Below are 22226 nucleotides of genomic sequence, written 5' to 3'. Positions count from 1 at the left end.
GGCGCCGCCGCACTGGGCGCCGCAGCGGCACGGACGGCGCAGCCCCGCGCAGAGGCCGCCCGCTCCCGCCCGGCGCGCCCCCCATGGCCCTCGGGCCGCCGGCCCCGCGCCCAGCCCCGCGCAGCGCCCGCGGGGGGCGCGATGCCCAACGGCCCCGGCCGCGCCCAGGCTCTTAGGATGTCCCTGCCAGGGAGGCCACGGATCCGCGCGTCCGTGGGTGAGAGCGGGGGCGCGGACTGGGGGGTTCTGGGCGGGGGCGCGGGCGCAGTGAGGGGGGGCGCGGGCGGGGCGGAGGGGCGCGGTTAGGACTCAGCGCCCCGCCCTTCGTCTGCGCCTCCGACCCCTCCCCGCGCTGCGAGGCCGGGGCCGGGGGTGGGGGCAGGTCCCTCCGGGGTGGGGAAAGGGGGGGGCGGTCCCGGATAAGAGCCCCGGCGCCGGCTCGCCTCCAGCTCCCGCCATCGCCCCCCCCTCACTACCCTTGTCTCCTCCGCGGTGGGCTCGGGGCCGGCGGCGCACCAGCATCTCGCCCCTCTGGCCTCGCCGCGCGTCTTGCTGCCGCAGAGCTGGGGTGGGGGTCGGCGGGGCACCCGGCTCTGTGACTCCCTGGGGACTCCGCGGCCGCGCGCAGGGACGCCCGAGCCGCTGATCCCTCCTTTGCCCACCCCCGGGGGCCGCCCGGCGCCCCCGCGAGACGGCAGTGCGCCTCGGAGGCCCGGTCGTTAGAGCCACACGCAGCCCAGCGCGTCGAGGGCGGCCTCGGGCTGCCAGTCCTTAGAAGCCGTGTGTGGTTTGTTATGTAAACGTGTATAGGGACCATAGGCTTGTGGAGCTGCGTGTCACGTGATGGTGACACAGGATGCGCTATCGACACCCTTCGATCATGAAACATTGAAAGGGCGCTTCAAAACGATTAGATTTCGTGCCACTTTGGGGCTCTTGGCAAGTTTGTAGGTACATACATGCAGGTGCAGGTTTTGCGGCTTGGAGCTGGGTTCGCTGTTAGTAGTCTCCCGTGGATTTTGTCTGAGAAAATAGGCATATAAAAATAAGTGACTTCCCTATTCCTGTGGCTGAATAATGTGAAAGGGAAGCAGCTTATCAGACAGTCTAGACCCGTGTTTCCGAGGCTTGAGTGATGTCGGGGCACCTTCTGAGTCACTTGCAGAGAATCCCAGCGACAGAGGATCAGGGGGCAGACAGGCTGAGACCAGACTGCGGGAGTCCCGGGTCGGGGGAGGGCGGATGGTCCCTGTATGGGTGCCAAGGGGGTACAAGCTGCCTTGTATTTGAAGGTAAGACCTGCAGCTCATGATGAGGATGAGGGTGTAAGTGAAAGAAGAGATGCAAAGATGGAGGTTTTGGATCCAAGAAATGGTTACTGAAATGGGGAAAGGTTCGGGAAGAGCAGGGTTCTGTTTTTTTGGGGGGAGAGGGGGTCAAGAGTTTGGTTTTGAACCTGTGAAGTGCCAGCCAAAGGGCCCAGTGGAGAGAGGCAGGCCGGTGTACAGACCAGAGGAGAACTGTGAGGATTGCCCAGCAGGACAGGCTCTCAGGACGGGTGTGACCAGCACTCACTCAGGCCGCCATCTAGAAAGAGTCCCCAGTTTTCCTTCAGGCCCTGCCCTTGCTCTGTCGGAAGACTTCCTGATTTTTGAGCCAGGGGCCTGCGCTTTCATTTGGCTCTGCGCCCTGCTGATTACGTAACCTGTGTGTATAGATGTGGCCAAAATGAGAGGGGTCCTTGCCCAGAGCCCTGGGCACTCCACATTTCAAGGTCAGGGAGATGCAGGCGGCAGCAGGGGGCTGCGAATTTGGCCAGTGAGCTCAGAGGGAGCCAAGAGACCGTGTCCAGGAAGTGGGGTGTCCGACTGGGCCTGGCATCACCCCAGGCTCAGGACAGGTGAGGCCTGAGAACCGTCTGTTTGTTCAGCAGCAGGGAGGGGAGAGCATCGGTGACCTTGCAGAAGCTGATTCTGTGTGATCCTGGGAAGAATGTCCATAAGAGATGAAGAGGACAGGCGTTGGAAACAGCTTGACCAGAAAACTCTTTGGGGTGAACTTTGTTTCTGGGGAGCGTGGAGCAGAGGGGGAGTGGTCGCTGGAGGAGGATATGAGTTCTAGAAGGCCGTTTTAAGCCCTGTGACAGTTGTACGGTTGTTGGCATGGACATAAAAGCCAGGGGAGAAGGGAGGGCAGGGTTCTGAGATTCAGAGAAGAGAGCACGTCGTCAAGGTGGAGCAGTGGAGACACGTCCAGAGGTGGAGGATGGGGGCCTCGCTGTTGGATAGGCTGCGAGATGGGAGCTTATTTTGGGTCTATTACACTTCCCTGGAGGCTCAGATGGTAAAGAATCTGCTTGCAATGCAGGAGACCCTGGTTTGATTCCTGGGTCAGGAAGATCCCCTGGAAAAGGGATAGGCTACCCACTCCAGTATTCTTGGGTTTCCCTGGTGGCTCAGATGGCAAAGAATCCACCATTCTTTGGGAGACCTGGGTTTGATCCATGGGTTGGGAAGATGCCCTGAAGCAGGGAACAGTTACCCACTCTAGTGTTCTTGCCTGGATGATTCCATGGACAGAGGAGCCCGGCAGGCTACAGTCCACAGAGTTGCAAAAAGTCAGACATGACTGAGCGACTTTCACTTTTTCATTACACACCGTGTAAGGAAGAGGGAGGCCTTGACAGTGTGGGCTCTTTGGGGCATGCATTTGAACTTGTGTAAAGGGCCTGCTGGGCCTTCCCAGGTGACGCTAGAGGTAAAGAACAAGGCTGCCAATGCAGTAGATGTAAGAGACACGGGTTCTATCCCAAGGTGAAGATCCCCTGAAGAAGAGAATGGCAACCCACTCCAGTATTCTTGCCTGGAGAATTCCATGGACCAAGGAGCCTGACGGGCTATATTCATGGGGTCACAAAGAGTCAGACATGACTGAGCATGCACCCAAAGACTAAAAGGAAAAAAAAGGACTATTCACAAATTACAGTTTAAATTGTTTTTGCTAGTGCCTAGCAAAACTTTGGGGTTTCTATATTGATTGTGTATCCAACAACCTAGTGGGCTCTCTTAAGAATTTTTTTTTAATTAATTTTTTATTGATGGATAATTGCTTTACAGAACTTTGCTATTTTCCGTCAAACCTCAACATGAATCAGCCATAGGTATACATATATCCCCTCCCTCTTGAAGTTCCCTCCCATCTCCCTCCCCATCCCAACCCTCTAGGTTGATACAGAGCCCCTGTTTGAGTTTCCTAAGTCATATAGCAAATTCCTGTTGGCTATCTATTTTACATATGGTAATGTAAGTGTCCATGTTACTCTTTCCATACATCTCACCCTCTCCTCCCCTCTCCCCGTGTCCGTAAGTCTGTTCTTTATGTCTGTTTTTCCATTGTTGCCCTGTAAGTGAATTCTTCAGTACCATTTTTCTAGATTCTGTATATATGTGTTAGAATATGGTACTTATCTTTCTCTTTCTGACTCACTTCACTCTGTATAATAGGTTCCAGGTTCATCCACCTCAGAACTGACTCAAATGCGTTCCTTTTTATGGCTGAGTAATATTCCATTGTGTATATATACCACAACTTCTTCATCCATTCATCTGTAGATGACATCTAGGTTGCTTCCATGTTCTGCTGCTGCTGCTGCTAAGTCGCTTCAGTCATGTCTGACTCTGTGCGACCCCATAGACGGCAGTTCACCAGGCTCCCCCATCCCTGGGATTTTCCAGGCAAGAGTACTGGACTGGGGTGCCATTGCCTTCTCTGGCTTCCATGTTCTAGCTATTGTAAATAGTGCTATAATGAACAATGGAATATATGTGTCTCTTTCAATTTTGGTTTCCTTGGGGTATATGCCTAGGAGTGGAATTGCTGGGTCATATGGTGGTTTTATTCCTAGTTTTTTCAGAAATCTCCATACTGTCTTCTATAGAGGCTATATCAATTTACATTCCCACCAACAGTGCAAGAGCATTCCCTTTTCTCCACACCCTTTCCAGCATTTATCGTTTGTAGACTTTGATGAGGGCCATTCTGACCTGTGTGAGGTGATATTTCATTGTAGTTTTGATTTGCATTTCTTTAATAATAAGCAGGTCAGGTGGTCTGGTATTCCCATCTCTTTCAGAATTTCCCACAGTTTATTGTGATCCACGCAGTCAAAGGCTTTGGCATAGTCAATAAAGCAGAAATAGATGTTTTTCTGGAACTCTTTTGCTTTTTCGATGATCCAGCGGATGTTGGTAATTTGGTCTCTGGTTCCTCTGCCTTTTCTAAAACCAGCTTGAACATCTGGAAGTTCATGGTTCACATATTGCTGAAGCCTGGCTTGGAGAATTTTGAGCATTACTTTACTAGCGTGTGAGATGAGTGCAATTGTGCGGTAGTTTGAGCATTCTTTGGCATTGCCTTTCTTTGGGATTGGAATGAAAACTGACCTTTTCCAGGCCTGTGGCCACTGCTGAGTTTTCCAAATTTGCTGGCATATTGAGTGTAGCACTTTCACAGCATCATCTTTCAGGATTTGAAATAGCTCAACTAGAATTCCATCCTACACTAGCTTTGTTCATAATGATGCTTTCTAAGGCCCACTTGACTTCACATTCCAGGATATCTGCTCTAGGTGAGTGATCACACCATCATGATTATCAGGTCAGGAAGCAACAGTTAGAACTGGACATGGAACAACAGACTGGTTCCAAATAGGAAAAGGAGTACGTCAAGGCTGTATATTGTCACCCTGCTTATTTAACTTCTATGTAGAGTACATCATGAGAAACGCTGGGTTGGAAGAAGCACAAGCTGGAATCAAGATTGCTGGGAGAAATATCAATAACCTCAGATATGCAGATGACACCATCCTTATGGCAGAAAGTGAAGAGGAACTAAAAAGCCTCTTGATGAAGGTGTAAGAGGAGAGTGAAAAAGTTGGCTTAAAACTCAGCATTCAGAAAACGAAGATCATGGCATCTGGTCCCATCACTTCATGGGAAACAGATGGGGAAACAGTGGAAACACTGTTTCCAGTGTCTGGAAACAGACTTTATTTTTGGGGCTCCAAAATCACTGCAGATTGTGACTGCCGCCATGAAATTAAAAGACTCTTACTCCTTGGAAGAAAAGTTATGACCAAACTAGATAGCATATTCAAAAGCAGAGACATTACTTTGCCAACAAAGGTCTGTCTAGTCAAGGCTATGGTTTTTCCAGTGGTCATGTAGGGATGTGAAAGTTGGACTGTGAAGAAAGCTGAGCGCCGAAGAATTGATGCTTTTGAACTGTGGTGTTGGAGAAGACTCCTGAGAGTCCCTTGGACTGCAAGGAGATCCAACCAGTCCATTCTGAAGGAGATCAGCCCTGGGATTTCTTTGGAGGGAATGATGCTAAAGCTGAAACTCCAGTACTTTGGCCCCCTCATGCGAAGAGTTGACTCATTGGAAAAGACCCTGATGCTGGGAGGGATTGGGGGCAGGAGGAGCAGGGGACGACAGAGGATGAGATGGCTGGATGGCATCAGTGACTCGATGGACGTGAGTCTGAGTGAACTCCAGGAATTGGTGATGGACAGGGAGGCCTGGCGTGCTGCAATTTATGGGGTTGCAAAGAGTCAGACACGACTGAGCAACTGAACTGAACTGAACTGAATAATAAGCAATGTTGAGCATCTTTTCAGTGTTTGTTAACCATATGTATGTCTTCTTTGGAGAAATGTCTGTTTAGGTCTTTTTCCCACTTTTTGATTGGGTTGTATGTTTTTCTGGTATTGAGTTGTATGAGCTGCTTGTATATATTGAAAATTAATCTTTTGTCAGTTGTTTCATTTTCTATTATTTTCTCCCATTCTGTGGGTGGTCTTTTCACCTTGCTTATAGTTTACTTTACTGTGCAAAAGCTTTTAAGTTTAATCAGGTCCAACTTGTTTACTTTTGTTTTTATTTCTGTTACTTTAGGAGGTGGGTCATAGAGGATCTTGCTTTGATTTATGTCATTGGGTGTTCTGCCTATGTTTTCCTCTAAGAGTTTTATAGTTTCTGGTCTCACATTTAAGTCTTTAATCCATTTTGAGTGTATCTTTGTGTATCGTGTTAGGAAGTGTTCTAATTTCATTCTTTTACATGTAGCTGTCCAGTTTTCCCAGCACCATTTATTGAAGATGCTGTCTTTGCCCCATTGTATATTCTTGCCTCCTTTGTCAAAAATAAAGTACCCATAGGCGCATGGATTTATTTCTGATCTTTCCAGCTTGTTCCATTGGTCTATATTTCTGTTTTTGTGCCTACACCATACTGTCTTGATGACTGTAGCTTTGTAGTATAATCTGCAGGAAAGTTGATTCCTCCAGCTCCATTCTTCTTTCTCAAGAGTGCTTTGGCTATTCGGGGTCTTTTGTGTTTCCATATGAATTGTGGAAGTTTTTGTTCAAGTTTTGTGAAAAATGCCATTGGTAAGTTGATAGGGATCGCATTAAATCTGTAGATTGCATTTGGTAGTGTAGTCATTTTCACAATATTGATTCTTCCTACCCAGGAACATGGAATGTCTCTCCATCTGTTTATGTCATCTTTGATTTCTTTCATTAGTGTCTTCTAATTTTCTGTGCACAATTCTTTTGTCTCCTTAGGTAAGTTTATTCCTAGATATTTAATTCTTTTTGTTGCAGTGGTGAATGGGATTGATTCCTTAATTGCTCTTTCTGATTTTTCATTGTTAGTATATAGAAATGCAAGTGATTTCGGTGTATTGATTTTGTATCCTGCAACTTTGCTAAATTCACTAATTAGCTCTAGTACTTTTCTGATACTATCTTTAGGGTTTTCTATGTACAGTATCATGTCATCTGCAAACGTTGAGAGCTTTACTTCTTGTTTTCCGATCTGGATTCCTTTTATTTCTTTTTCTTCTGATTGCTATAGCTAGGACTTCCAGAATTATGTTGAATAATAGTGGCAAGAATTTTGATAGTTTATGGATTCTTTAAAATTTTTAAGCATAGGTAGTCTCTGTATCTGCCAATAGTCATTTAGTTTCTTCCTTTATAATTGCTATAATATTTTTCTCCTTTGATTATATTTGCTAGTACTGCCAATAAACGGTTCCTGGGAGTGCAATAAGGGGATGCTTCCAGGATCTCATGCTTCTGAAGTGTGATGTGTGCTCTCAGAGCTGTAGTTCTGTTACACTAGGGAAGGACTCTTGCCCTCCTACCTGTACCCAGTTCAGTATGGGCAGAGGCTGTTTTGCTTGTACCTTTTCGATAATCATAAGAAACCAGAAAATACATTAAGATTCCTGGTGGCTATGGGGTGTCTCTCCCTTTCACCTCTGGAACTTTGTGTTGATTAAAGTGAATCATGGACCGTCTATCAGAATGGCTATAATGAAAAGTGGTGACATCACCAAACACGTGCCAGGGTGCAGACAAACTGGATCGCTCACCCTTAGTGCTGGGCAGGTAAAATGGTCCAGCCAGCCACTCAGGGAAAATGTTTGGCAATTTCTTACAAAACTGAACCTGCGGTGTCCTTTGACACAGCAGCTGTACCCTTGGGCATTTATTTCAGAGAAACAGAAACTTCCCTTCACATAAAAAGTTGTACATCGATATTCATAGCAGCTGCACTAGATAGCCAAAAACTAGATGTCTTTCTGATAGCCAAAAACTAGATGTCCTTCTGTGGCTGGGTGATTGAACAAGAACTGTGGTGTCTCTGTACCAGGGATCACTGCTCAGCAATAAACAGGAACCAAGTACAGCAACTTGAGTGGATCTGCAGAGAATTGTGCTGAGTGAAAAAAGTCCAGTCCCAATAGGTTATATGCCGTCTGATCCCATTGATGTAACATTCATGAAATGCAACATTGTATTAATAGAAATGGAGAGCTGGCTAGTGGTTGCCGGGGTGAAGGAGGGTGCAGGGGTGGCGGGGTACATGGCAACACAGGCATCCTTGTGCAGATGGGCATTTCTGCGTCTTGACTTCCTCCATGTCAGTATCCTGCTTGTGATGCTGCCTTATAGTTTTGCAAGATGGTGCCACTGGGGGAACTGGCTGGAGGATACACTCAGTCTCAGTGTCATTTCAGTTTTAAATAGTTTTATTTATTTATTTTTTTGGCTGCACTGGGTCTTCGTTGCCGTGAGGGCTTTTCTCTAGTTGTGGAGAGTGGGGCTGCTCTCCCGTTGCAGTGTGTGGGCTTCTCGTTGCGGTGGCTTCTCTGGTTGCAGAGCACAGGCTCTAGGGGCACGGTCTCAGTAGTTGTGGCACACAGGCTTAGTTGCTCCACAGCATGTCAGGTCTTCCTGGTTGAGGGATCAAACCCATGGCCCCTGCATTGGCAGGCAGATTCTTTACCACTGAGTCACCAGGGAAGCTCTCAGTTGTCATTTCTTACAATTGCATGTGTATCTGAAATGATCTCAAAGTATAAAATTTAATATACAAAAGTAAGGCATAGTCAATTTTCCTCAAATCAAATAGTTAACTGTCATGTTCCAGGTCTTGTAGTATACTCCCATTGAAGACATTTGAATTATACTATTATAATTTCATTGATAGGAGGTTCCTTCAGGGCAATTAGATTGCCCACCACCTTTGTCTGTAACACCACAGAGCCTCTGTATTTAAGAAGCTTTGTGCTTGGCACATTACCTCCTGCTTGATATATCTTGGCAGGGTGTGGGCAGGGGTGAGCTTAGACAATAGTGTACTCCCTTCAAAGTGTGCTTCTCAGTTTTTTACAAACCAGCAATAAAGGGATCCGCGGTCACAGTCTGCTTTCAGATTATGTGCCAACAGACATGGAGAACAGACTTGTGTTTGCCAAGTGGGAGAGAGGTGGGGAAGGGGTGTCTGGGAGCTTGAGCTTAGTATATGGAATCTATTACCTAAAGAATGGATAACCAACAGGTCCTACTGTGCAGCACAGGGACCTATATTCAATATCCTGTGAAAAACCATCATGGAAGAGAATAGGAAAAAGAATATATGTATGTATAACTGAGTCACTTTGCTGCACAGCAGAAATGAACACATTGTAAATCAACTGAACTTCAATAAAATATTTTTTAAAAAAGACTACATGCCAAGCTGCAAGTGATAAGTTGCTTCAGTTGTGTCTGACTCTTTGTGATCCTATGGACTATGTAGCCCACCAGGCTCCTCTGTCCATGGGATTCTCCAGGCAAGAATACTGGAGTGAATTGCCATGCCCATCTCCAGGGGATCTTCCCAACTCAGGGGTCGAACACACGTCTTTTATCTCTCCTGCATCGGCAGGCAGGTTCTTTACCACTAATGCCATCTGGGAAGCCCTCCAAGCTGCATACTGTTGAGTAAAATAATTCTAGGGTGGTTGTTTCTCACCTACGAGATGTCTTTGGCTCCTGGATATGAGATTGTACTTTGGTCAGCTCAAATATACTTTGTGCTGGTGTGTTTCAGACATTTTCCCTGGGGATGAGAATACAAAGACTACTAAGAGGGGGCCTCCTGTCTCTATAGAATGTACAGTTTGGTTGAGGTGGAGCCTTTCAGTCTAGTGAGGGAGGCAAAGTGGAAACAAAGTCATTGATTTAAACAGATATGTATCAGTTCAGTTCAGTCGCTCAGTCGTGTCTGACTCTTTGCAACCCCATGAATCACAGCACGCCAGGCCTCCCTGTCCATCACCAACTCCCAGAGTTCACCCAAACTAATGTCCATCGAGTTGGTGATGCCATCCAGCCATCTCATCCTCTGTCGTCCCCTTCTCCTCCTGCCCCCAGTCCCTCCCAGCATCAGGGTCTTTTCCAATGAGTCAACTCTTCGCATGAGGTGGCCAAAGTACTGGAGTTTCAGCTTCAGCATCAGTCCTTCCAATGAACACCCAGGACTGATCTCCTTTAGGATGGACTGGTTGGATCTCCTTGCAGTCCAAGGGACTCTCAAGAGTCTTCTCCAACACCACAGTTCAAAAGCATCAATTCTTCAGCGCTCAGCTTTCGTCACAGTCCAACTCTCACATCCCTACATGACCACTGGAAAAACCATAGCCTTAACTAGACGGACCTTTGTTGGCAAAGTAATGTCTCTGCTTTTCAATATGCTATCTATGTTGGTCATAACTGTCCTTCCAAGGAGTAAGCGTCTTTTAATTTCGTGGCTGCAGTCACCATCTGCAGTGATTTTGGAGCCCCCCAAAATAAAGTCTGACACTGTTTCCACTGTTTCCCCATCTATCTGCCATGAAGTGATGGGACCAGATGCCATGATCTTAGTTTTCTGAATGTTGAGCTTTAAGTCAACTTTTTCACTCTCCTCTTTCACTTTCATCAAGAGGCTTTTTAGTTCCTCTTCACTTTCTGCCATAAGGATGGTGTCATCTGCATATCTGAGGTTATTGATATTTCTCCTGGCAATCTTGATTCTAGCTTGTGCTTCTTCTAACCCAGCGTTTCTCATAATGTACTCTGCATAGAAGTTAAATAACAGGGTGACAATATACAGCCTTGACGAACTCCTTTTCCTATTTGGAACCAGTCTGTTGTTCCATGTCCAGTTCTAACTGTTGCTTCCTGACCTGCATATAGGTTTCTCAAGAGGCAGGTCAGGTGCTCTGGTATTCCCATCTCTTTCAGAATTTTCCACAGTTTATTGTGATCCACACAGTCAAAGGCTTTGGCATAGTCAATAAAGCAGAAATAGATGTTTTTCTGGAACTCTCTTGCTTTTTCCATGATCCAGCGGATGTTGGCAATGTGATTTCTGGTTCCTCTGCCTTTTCTAAAACCATCTTGAACATCTGGAAGTTCATGGTTCACGTATTGCTGAAGCCTGGCTTGGAGAATTTTGAGCATTACTAGCGTGTGAGATGAGTGCAATTGTGCGGTAGTTTGAGCATTCTTTGGCATTGCCTTTCTTTGGGATTGGAATGAAAACTGACCTTTTCCAGTCCTGTGGCCACTGCTGGCAGCAGCTTACCCCTGCATTATTCAATGTGTGCTGTGTGCTTAGTCGCTCAGTAGTGTCCAACTCTTTGTGACCCTGTGGACTGTAGCCCGCCAGGCTCCTCTGTCCATGCAGATTCTCCAGGCAAGAATACCGGAGTGGGTTGCCATGCCCTCCTCCAGGGGATCTTCCTGACCCAGGGATCAAACCCAGGTCTTGTGAATTGCAGATGGATTCTTTACTGTCTGAGCCACCAGGGAAGCCTTATTGAATGTATAGATTTGGCAAAGGTTTAGCCACGGTGAGCAGGCAGGAGGCACACAGACCAAATACCGACCCCAGAGGCTGACATCTTTTCCAGAAGAGCCCTCCAGATCCACACCCCACCCATCTATCCTGGTCTTCAAAGGTGGTTTTAATTTTGTCTTGTTTTAAAAAACATTCCTACATGGACCTAGATTTCCCCTAACGACCTGCCCCAAGTTTCAAGGGGAGAATGAGGAGAACTGGGTCAGCTGAAAAGGCAAACACCACAAATGTAAGGACTGGAAGAGATCTCAAAGTTTAATCCCTTTATTTCACAGAAGAGACACCAACCCCAGGTGTGTCTTGCTTGCTGGTTAACTTCCAGCAGGACCAGCTAGTTTCCAAATCCCAGGCACCTTCCACCACTTCCAACTTGCCTAGTTCAGTATCAGACCTGCATTCACAGAACAGGTTCATTCATTCTGCATTGTCTTCTGTTCCTCTAGTGGAAATAACGAAGTAGGTCTAATTTCTTCCATTTTCTGTACTATCTATCCTGTGGGTACTCAATAAATTAAGATTTGGCTGAGCTTTGTCATGCATTATTTTTGAACTTTGTCTAACTTGGAAGATTCTTAAAGGTCACACATATATGAGGGTTAAAACATCAGGCTTTTGGGTTAGAGAGAAGAGGATTTAAATTTTGACACTCATTTGCTACCTGTATGACATTACAAAGCTTTATGTATTTCTACTACCAATGAGGATGAAAATAAAAAGTGTGTAAGTTCATGGGGTGGTTATGATTAGTGAGTAGTATGTATAAAGGGGCACACATTAGTTACCCAGCCCATTAAAAAGAGGGCTTTGTGATCCGATTGAGCTGGTATCAGCATGTCTGGTCTTTCTCATGCTGCCCAGCATCAGCCAAAGTCAATTCCACCACCCACTTACCCTGCAAACAGCAGAATTGGCAAAAACTTCAGTTGTTATTTTCTCGTCTGCATCAAATGATGCAGGCTTAACTGGGAGATGACTGCATGGTCGTCACTGGTTAATTTGTGTTCCGTTTGCGTTGTTATCTGGTGTGCGTGTACCCAGCAAGCACTCTGATTTCCATTCTCTGGTGTCTCTGAAGGTTGTCACCTTCAGTTAGAAGCAGTCTTCTCTCCAAGACTATTTTCTACCCAACAGGGGTCAATAAGCACCTCAGTTGATGACTTCTGCTATTTTATCATTCATTGATTTTACTTTACAACGGATGCTTTATCTCAAACCCTCATCTAACATAGGTGCCAGCTAGACAAATGGATTAAGTTAAAGTTATTCTCTGTAAAGGTTTCAAACATTTGTGGGTGGATGTGTACAGAGCAGCTTTAAAGATGGGTCTCCACATTTCCAGTCTGGGTCTTTACATGGACTAAATATAACCTCTGGTCAATACCACACTGCATATAAGGTGTTATTTACGTCCTTTTAGGCTGTGACAGTGCTTAGAGCAAATGTTAACAACCGTTAAGAAAAGCTAAAAATAAAAAGTGGTCTCATATCCGTGCCCTGGGAGCTTCTCTCCATCATCAAGGACAAAGGCAGAAACAGGACCTTGGACAGAGCCCTCACCTGGACTTGAGGATGGTTGATTGCACTTGAAAATACTCTGACAGTGGAAGGGAAACAGTCCCACACACACAGCTACTTGGGTCTGCATGTGTAGCTGAGTTCCTATTGTTCCATTCATTCATCAGCACGTGTGTGCATGTGTATGTGTGTGTCTGTGTGTGTGTGTTGTTTCTGTGCATGTCTCTTGCTCTGACAGCTCATTTCTTACCTTTCTCAATGCCTCTCTGTACATACTGCTATCTTTAAAATAGATAACAAAAAAGGACTTACTGTATAGCAGGGAACTCTTCTCAATATTATGTGGCAGCCTGAACTGGAGAGGAGTCTGGGGGAGAATGGATATGTGTATATGTATGACTGAGTCCCTTTCTTGTTCAGCGAAAACTATTGAAACATTGTTTGTTAATCAGCTATACCCCAGTACAAAATAAAAAGTTTAAAAAAAAAAGACCCAGCACAGCCAAAAATACATTATTTTTTTTTTAAGTTAAAAAAAATTGAACCATAAAAAAGGAATCAGAATCTTAATATACCATCAAATTTCACCCTGAAAAAGACCCTAATCTCAATTAACTTTAATTTAGAGCTTGTGCATTTGCAAGCAAGTTTTCCAGTCATTTGTAACCTTATGCCAAATGGCGCATTTCCCACATTTTGGTGGGGCATTTGGGAGCCCCTGTTCCCTTTCCTTTCTCTGTTAGCCATCAGTGGAACCGAGGATCCCAGGCTTATGGTAATATTTTAAGCACATTACCGAGACTGGTCATCCAGGGAACCAGGGTGAGCAAGCGACATGTCGAGTCAGCACTTCTCCGCTCTGACGTCGGGAATCTCATTCCACATCCTCTGCGCAGAGATGCTTGCTCTTCCTGGTAGCCGATACCTTCATACCAGGAGATGCTCCTGCATCTTCAGAGCAGGGAGTGGCTCGCTCACTGCGGGTGATTTATTCAGGTCAGGGCGCTGCAGGATCAGGCCTCTTATCGGCTATTTTTAGCCTCATCATGCTGATCCTTATTTAAGATTCTTCAGTTTTCTTTTCTTTACTCATGCGCCAAGGAAGCATAACTTTGGTTTTAAAGCTACAGAATTAAAAAAAATGTTTATTGAAGCAAAGTTGATTTATAATGTTGTGTTAATTTTTTCTGTATAGTTAAGTGATTCAGTTATATGTTGACATACATTCTTTTCCATCATGGTTTATCACAGAATATTGTACTATAGCTCTCTGTGCTGTGCAGTAGGACCTTGTTGTTTCTCCATTCTATATATAGTAATTGGCATCTGCCAATTCCAAACTCCCAGTCCACCCCTCCCCACCTCCTTCCCCCTTGGCAACTACAAGTCTGTTCTCTATGTCTGTTTCTGTTTCATAGATAAGTTCATTTGCATCTTATTTTACATTCCACATCTAAGTGGTATATGATATTTGTTTTTCTCTTTCTGACTTCTCTTAGTATGATAATCTCTAGTTGCATCCATGTTGCTCCAAGTGCAATCATTTCATTCTTTTTATAGCTAAGTAATATTCCATTGTAGTTATGTATGTACCACACCTTCTTTATCCAATCCTCTGTCCATGGACATTTAGGTTGTCCATCTCTGAACCCCCAGAGAGGTAGTTACTGTATATCTAGCAACCAAGCTTCTGTCCTCTGGAATCTCAGGGACTCACTCAAGGGCCAAGGGTAGCCGAACCGAATTGCTAGAAGCATCCGATTGTGCTGTTTCTATTGTGTGCCCTGCCTGACATGTCCCTTCCCTAAAGTACCCTGCTCGTTTTTGCTGGTGAGAATAACAAAGAGAGGCTCCAGGTCTGCTCTGCGCTGCGTTCGTGTGCCCCCTTCCCGATGCCTGGATCCCAGTGCCTCACTGGGTTCCACTTGTGAGTCAGGGCTCAGGCGCTTTTTCTGGAGGGGGAGCACCAGTGTGGGCAGGTGACTAAGAGGAGCCGCCTGTGGAAATGAGTGGGACTGGGTGGAAACACGGGATCAATGAAGACTGCAAATGAAGCACACGGTTAGGGGCTGTGGGAAATGCCAGCCTGAACCAGGGCAACGTCAGAGATGAAAAGGGAAGATGGTTATGGAATCGCGAGCTGGTGAGACAGAGACCAGGCATGTGAGAGGTGAGGAGACGCTTTCTGAGGGTGGGCAAGGAGAAAAGCTGTATTTCCATCTTGCTGGTCTGATATCTGTCCCTCAGAGAGCTCAGGGTTTCTGCCCAAAGTCAGACATCATCAACGCTGAAGGCATCCCCCAAGTCTGTGCCATCCAGTGTGGGGCCACCAGCCCCACGTGGCTACTGAGCAGGTAAAATCAATCAGAAACAAGCTGTTGTATGAGCCAAAAATACACATTTTGAAGACCTTTTACAAAAATCGAATGTAAAGTGTTCATTAATATTTTATGCATGTTATATATTGAGATAATATTTTGGCTATGTCAGGTTTAATAAAAACATATCAAAAATTATTTTCCATGTTTCTTTTTACCTTTTGTAGTGTGGCTACCAGAAAATTTCAGGTTGCATATGTTTAATGTTGCATTGTATTTCTGTTGGTCAACAAACTTATGGTTACCAGTGGAGGGCAGGGATAAATTAGGGTATTGAGATTGATATATACTAGCTGCTATATGTAAAGTTGGCCACCTGATGCAAAGAGCCGACTCATTGGAAAAGACCTTGATCTGGGAAAGATTGAGGGCAAGAGGAGATGGGGGCGACAGAGGATGAGATGGTTGGATGGTATCACTGACTCAATAGACATGAGTTTGAGCAAACTCTGGGAGATAGTGAAGGACAGAGGAGCCTGGTGTGCTGCAGTCGATGGGGTTGCAAAGAGTTGGACACGACTTAGCGACTGAACTACAACAGCAAAAATATGTAAATTGGATAACTAATAAGGACCTACTGTATAGGTCTCTATAGAGTCTGTAGAGTTTATAGACCTCTGAGGAGGTTTCTATGGAATAGGAACTCTATTCAATACTCTGTAATGACCTATATGGGAATGAATCTAAAAACGTATACACACATACATATATATTTAAAACTGACTCTGCTATACACCTGAAACTAACACAACATTGCAAATCAACTATACTCCAAGAAAAAAATTTTTTAAATGCTAAAAAATATTCCTGTTGGATAACGTGATAGATCATCTCATCCAAACAGTTCTGATTGACTGTTCACGGAATTGCAGACTTTTTGGAATAAAATCATCTGGCAGTCCAGCACCCACGTTTCCAGGTGAGGAACCCAAGGCTGGGAGGGGTGAAGTGAGGATCCAGTGGGGCTCCAGGTCAGTGATGGAGACCAGGACCCAAGCCTTCAAGCTCCAGCCGTGTCTTGTCAGGGTTATTTTATCTTCCTCTTCCACTGAGTGAAAATCTCCCATGGGCACAGTCTAAGAGATCCACCTAGAATTAATTTAGAAAACAGACTGGGTCATAATACTGCAAAGGCCTGCTATATTTCTTTGAACCCGTGGCTCAGTTGGTGAAGACTCTGCCTGCAGTGTGGGAGACCTGAGTTCAGTTCCTGGGTCAGGAAGATCCCCTGGAGAAGGAAATGGCCACCTACTCCAGTATTCTTGCCTGGAGAATCCCATGGACAGAGGAGCCTGGGGTCACAAAAGAGTCAGTCCCTGGGGTCACAAAAGAGTCAGACACAACTGAATGACTCACTTTCCCTTTCACTTTCAATCACTCATAAAACTTAGTTGTTAGAGAGTCTCGGTTGTCAGGTATTATCCTTCAGTCTTTGCTGGGAGGATCTTCAAACATCATACACTTCGGATTTACCATTAAATGGACTTTTGACCACATGCTGTGCTGTCTACGGGGAGCAGCTGACAAATCATCTGTGGCTCATCTTTTCATTCTCTGTGTCTTCAGCACAGCACAGGTTTTTAATTAAAAAAGAGTTCAACTTATCAATGTTTTCTTCCATGAATGATGCTTTTGTTGTTTCCAGTTTTCGTTGGTGATGTTCTCCCTTAGTTTTTGGAATCTTGCACAAGAAAACCCATTCTTCTAGAGGGTGCTTTTAAGTTATAAAAATCGAATACACATATTTACTTATTTTTTTCCTGTAACAGCGGCTAGAATTAATCAGTATATAGATGCCTTCCCTCTCCTCGCCGAGCCCCCAGAACAGAAGGAGGACAAGCCATGGACACTGTCTCTTCTCCCCTCCACTGCCTCCTTGCTGACATCACTCGCATCTGTTCAAATAGCAGGAAACAGGTACCTACTAATTTCTTTGCTCACAGATCTTCCTCTTTGTGTTTCATTTCTCTCATTGGAAGAAATCCCCTAAGGTCTCCCAGTGACCATCTGTGAGTGGTAAACTGATCCTTTTGTCCTTGAGAACACTTCTGTGTCATCCTTGCAACTGAGGGATAGTTTTGCTGAATACAGAGTTCTAGACTCGAAATGCTTTTCCTTCAGCACTTAAAAGATACTGCTTCTTTATCTTCTACCTGGACTTGCTGATAAGAAACTGGCTCTCATTCCTTTGCAGCTAAGCTGTTTTTTTTCTTTTTGATTAGTTTGAAATATTTTTGTCCTTGATAGTCTCAAATTTTGGTATGACGGCCTCAGTATTTCTTTTTTCCATTAGTTAAATGTTCTGTTCTGGGAAGCTCTTGAAATCTGAAAATTGTGTCTTTCTTTGGAGGAAATTCTCGTGTCTCACCTCCCTTGTCAACTCTTACCGCCTCCCCTCTGCTCCTCTTCCTCCCCGAAACCCCAGTTAGGTTGCTGTTGGTCCCTGGCCCAACTCCGATTTCTCAGTTCTTCTTCCCCCCGCCCGCCCATCTCTTTATGCCCTACTTGGGGAGAATTGCTTTGAGTTGCCTTCCAGTTCAGTAATTCTCTCTTCAGCTTCTCTTCTTGTCAGTTCTTCATATCTATTGACTTTTTGTTTCAACAATTAGATATTTTATTTCCAGAGTCTCTAACCAATTCTTTTTTGTAACAGTATTGCTTTATGGATTGATTACTCACTCCCTTCCTGGAAGACAAAATTATACCTATTTCAGAGTATTTTCTGTTCACTTTATTACTGAATATGAGCTAGAATGCTTTCTCCTTTTCATGGTGTGCATGTATCTTTGGGACTCAGTGATTTCAGAACTCTTTTTTTTGAAGTTGGGAGTTTCTGGAAGGGATGCACCTGGCCACTGGGACTGTCCACACCGTCTTCAGTGAGTGCAGGATGGTGGGATGAGCTGCCAGGGCTTCCTCATGGCCAGTCTGCTGAGCCCTGTCCTCGTCAGCCCTTCTGTGTACCCTGTGAACTGGGGGCCCCACCAAGGGAAAACTGCTGGCCTTTCAGTTCCCAGAGGGCCGGTGTTTCAGTGGGTTAACCCTTTCTAGGCATTGGGGTCACATGCCCATGCTAGTTGTCTGCTCCACTTTTTCCTTTCTTTACTTCAGAGCGTGTGTGCTGGTTGAGGCTGGAAGCCAACCAGACACTCTTTTCTCCTTTGATTGGACCTGTGGTCTGGGCTGAGCACAAAATACTTCTGTGTCACCCTTTCAACTGAGGGTTCAGCTAGTATTGCTGAATACAGAGTTCTAGACTTGAAATGCTTTTCCTTCAGCCCTTGGGAGACTGCTTCCTTATCTTCCTCTACTCAGATTTGCTGATAAAAATCTGATTCTCATTCGTTTGCAGCTATTTTTCTTTTTAATTAGTTTCTAATATTTTCACCCTTAATGTTCTCAAATATCAGTATAATGGCCTTAGTATTTCTTTTTCTGTTAGTTAAATGCTCAGTGCTGGAAAGCTCTTTCCATTTGATAATTGTGTCCTTCTTTGGGGGAAATTCTCCCCATGGGGTTTTTAGCCTGATGATTGCTGCTGTGGGGTTTGACCCTGACCCCTCCTCGCTGGGTGTCCCTGGGGAAGTGACCTCCTCTTCAGCACCACTTTCCTCACCTGTAAAACACAGTGATAGTCCTCCCTACCTCCCCGATTACTGAGAGCACTTCACACTGCCTGAAACTTAGTGTGACTTATGAATTATTATAAAATTTATAACTAAAGCAGTGACTTGAATATGATAATGTAATTATTTCAAGAATATATTATGACTATAGGGCCCTTATCATCCAACAGTTTATTTTGTTTATAACTAGATCATTAACTTCTCTCTGTATAATGCGAGCTCTGTGTGGTTACAAATGTCTTTGGAAAGTCATATGTCAGTCTTAGTGGGCTTAATTTTTAAAACAAATTTTTTTTTGAAATAGAGTTTATTGGCAATGTGTGTTTCAGGGGTAAAGTGAAGTGATTCGGTTTTATATATATAAAATAATAATACAAATAATACATATATAATTTTTATAGTGTATATATATATGTATTTTCTTTTTTAGAGTGTTTCCATCATAGGGTATTATAAGATTTTGAGCAGAGTTACCTGTGCTGTACAGTCAGCCCTTGTTGGTTATCTGTTTTATGTATAGTAGTTTGTTAATCCCAAATTCTTCATTTATCCCTCCTCTCTCCTTTCCCTTTTGATAGCCAAAAGTTTGTTTTCTATATCTGTGGGTCTAAATAATTTCATGTGTATCATTTTTCTAGGTTCCAGATACAAGTGATATCATATGGTTTTTGTCTTTATCTGACTTACTTCAGTTCGTATGATATTCTCTAGGTCTATTCATGTTCCTGCAAATGGCATCATTTCTTTTTTTTTTTATGGCTGATTAGTATTCCATTGTATATAACACGCCACATCTCTTTTATCCATTCTCCAGTCAGTGGACACAGAGTGGGCTTAATTATTGAAGAGCATTAATGAATTCTGCTCATATTACGCACAGGGGACTTTGTCTCTTCCTGTGAAACAACATCAATTTCTCACCTGAGGACGGTGCTTTGGTAAATTTGGTAAATTTAGGAGAATCTATGACACGAGGCTGCAGGTGGGGGTGGGTTTAGTGGAGAAAGGCGTTTGCACACCTGTTTATCATACTCAACTTTGGATTGAAGAAGTCCCCCAGATATTTCACTTATCTGTTTTTTAATGCAAATAAATGCTTATTGAACATATCTCATCTACGTTATGTCAGGCAGTGACCTGGGCACCTCGTTGTGGGTGAAGGATTCACAGGACTATACGGTCCGTTTCCAAGGATTTGACCATCTGGGTGGGGAGATAAGAGCTGGGCATGTCATGAAAAAATAATGAAAAATAGATAACAATTTGTGGCAATCATAAAAGAGCTGCCCACAAGGCATAATTAATTGCTGGATGGGTTGCATGGATGATAGAGGAACACTAGAGGCACAGAAGGGTCATGGGGAGCTTTTTTTAAAAAAAGTTTATTTTTAAAAGATTTTTAAAAAGTTTGTGTTGGATGCTTGTTGCTGCGGTGGCTTTTCTCTGGTTGCAGTGAGCAGGGGCTACTCTCTGGCTGTGGTGCTTGGCTTCTTGTTGTGGTAGCTCCTCTTGCTGTGGAGCGCAGGCTCTAGGGTGCTCAGGCTTCAGAAGTTGCAGCTCTTGGCTCTAGAGCACGGACTCAGTCGATGTGGCACACTCACCAACCATCTATCATAATGTACAATATATAAGTACCTGGCTTAAGAAATAAAGCTATTGGACTTTCCAGGTGGTTCAGTGGTAAAGAACCTGCCTGCCAATGCAGAGGACACGGGTTCAATTCCTGGTCCAGGAATATATCACATGCCACGGAGCGACTAAGTGCTTGTGCACAACTACTGAGCCCACGTACCGTAGAGCCTGTGCTCCGCAACAAGAGAGCAGCTCCCTACTCGCTGCATCTAGAGAAAGCCCATGTGCAGCAACAAAGACCCCGCGCAGCCAAAAGTAATACATAAATTATTTTAAAAAGGAAGACATAAAGCTATCAAATTCCAGGGCATGGAGGAGCAGCTAGCATGTCCTTGGCTCTACTGTCTTAGTGCCGAGTCCACACAACGTGAGGTGTGGTCACCCTTGGGGCTCCACCTGGGAACAGAAACGCGGCCGGCTGGTGCCCCGGATCCATTGTGGAATCTGGGCTGTGGTGCTGGGTCTGGACGGGGGCCCCAGCAGTAGAGTCGGGAGAAGAGGGAGACCTTTATAGAACTGTGCCCATACAGTGTGGTTGATACATTTTATTGAAAGCTGTGGGTGAGGTTGAGAGGTGGCTGGCTGAGTGCACATGGGCTCTGTGACTGCCAGCTCAATGATGGGCATTTTATGGTTTAGTGTCTTTTTCCTATGATCACGTCCTCACCTGGCGTTAATGGTAACTCTTATTCAGTTCCCTGGACGACTGCTGCTCACGCTGGGTTAATATGGAGATGAATCAGCCACATGGGGCCGCCCAGCTGGGAGGTGAGATGGAGGTCCTGCCTGCTCTAGGATGCCTGTTTTCTTCATGAGATCTGAACACGTTCTCGCCCTTGCAGTGTTGCAGAGTCGATGAGGATAAGAAGTACACTAAGGCCCTTTAAAGTGGTTCAGTGTTATAAATGAAGGGGATAGTTGTTCCTTTTACTCAAAGTGTTAAACATAGGATCTGCAGATAACTGGCGCTATGCTGTAATCGAAGAGACATTTTCTCACGGGCTTTCAGCCTGCCTCACTAGAGCAAAAGTGTGTATCTCTCAGGTTACAAATCGAACCTGAAAAAATGGCTAGCAGCAGTATCATTATTATTATTATTATATTTTAGTTTTAGGTTGTGCTGTGGGGCATGTGGGATCTTAGTTCCCCAATCAGGGATTGAACCCATGCTCCCTGTGTTGGGAGCTTAGAGTCTTAACCACTGGACTGCCAGGGAGTCCCCAATATTAATAAATGCTTACTCAGGCTGACTCATTGAAAAAGACCCTGATGCTGGGAAAGATTGAGGGCAGGAGGAGAAGGGGACGACAGAGGATGAGATGGTTGGATGGCATCACCGATTCGATGGACATGAGTTTGAATAAACTCCAGGAGTTCGTGATGGACAGGGAGGCCTGGTGTGCTGCAGTCCATGGGGTTGCAAAGAGTCAAACATCACTTAGCGACTGAACAACAACAGGCTATAATAGGAAGCTCTTGTTTCCTTTAACTGGCAGCCAAAAACTATCTTCTCCAAAAATTACTGTTTTTCATCCCTATTCTCCTGCTTCAAGCCATTTTTTCCCCCCAGCAATTAATATAGTGTAGGCTAGATTTCGAAGGACAAAGATAAGTGCTTTTTGTTCTGGAGGAATAGGCAGCAGATGTGTGCATAAGAGCCAGGTGATCAGCCTCAAGCAGGCGTCGTGGCCACGGGGCCTCTGTGCTGGGGGTGTCTGTGTGGGTGAGAGGGCAGGCTTGATGGCCGGTGCCCTCTGCAGTCAGCCTGTGTTCCGTGTTTGTTTGCCGGGTGCTGGCTCCTGGAACAAGTGTAGGATTTACTGGTTCAGTCTCAT

The 22226-nt window shown here is 45.1% G+C and overlaps 1 protein-coding gene across 2 annotated transcripts in view; it reads left to right on the top strand.

The window, feature by feature from the left end:
- Window positions 1-111: 111 nt before the first annotated feature.
- Window positions 112-22226, top strand: part of LOC133258395 (phospholipid-transporting ATPase IB) — a 492425-nt gene continuing 470310 nt past the window's right edge. For both annotated transcript variants that reach the window (XM_061434934.1, XM_061434933.1), the window contains exon 1: window positions 112-217. In XM_061434934.1, coding sequence (XP_061290918.1) covers window positions 142-217 — 76 coding nt within the window. In that variant the 5' untranslated portion in view covers window positions 112-141. The remainder of the gene's footprint in view (window positions 218-22226) is intronic.

This window comes from Bos javanicus, chromosome 12 (assembly GCF_032452875.1).
Source record: "Bos javanicus breed banteng chromosome 12, ARS-OSU_banteng_1.0, whole genome shotgun sequence".
NCBI lineage: Eukaryota > Metazoa > Chordata > Mammalia > Artiodactyla > Bovidae > Bos > Bos javanicus.
This window is presented reverse-complemented; position numbering and strand designations above follow the sequence as displayed.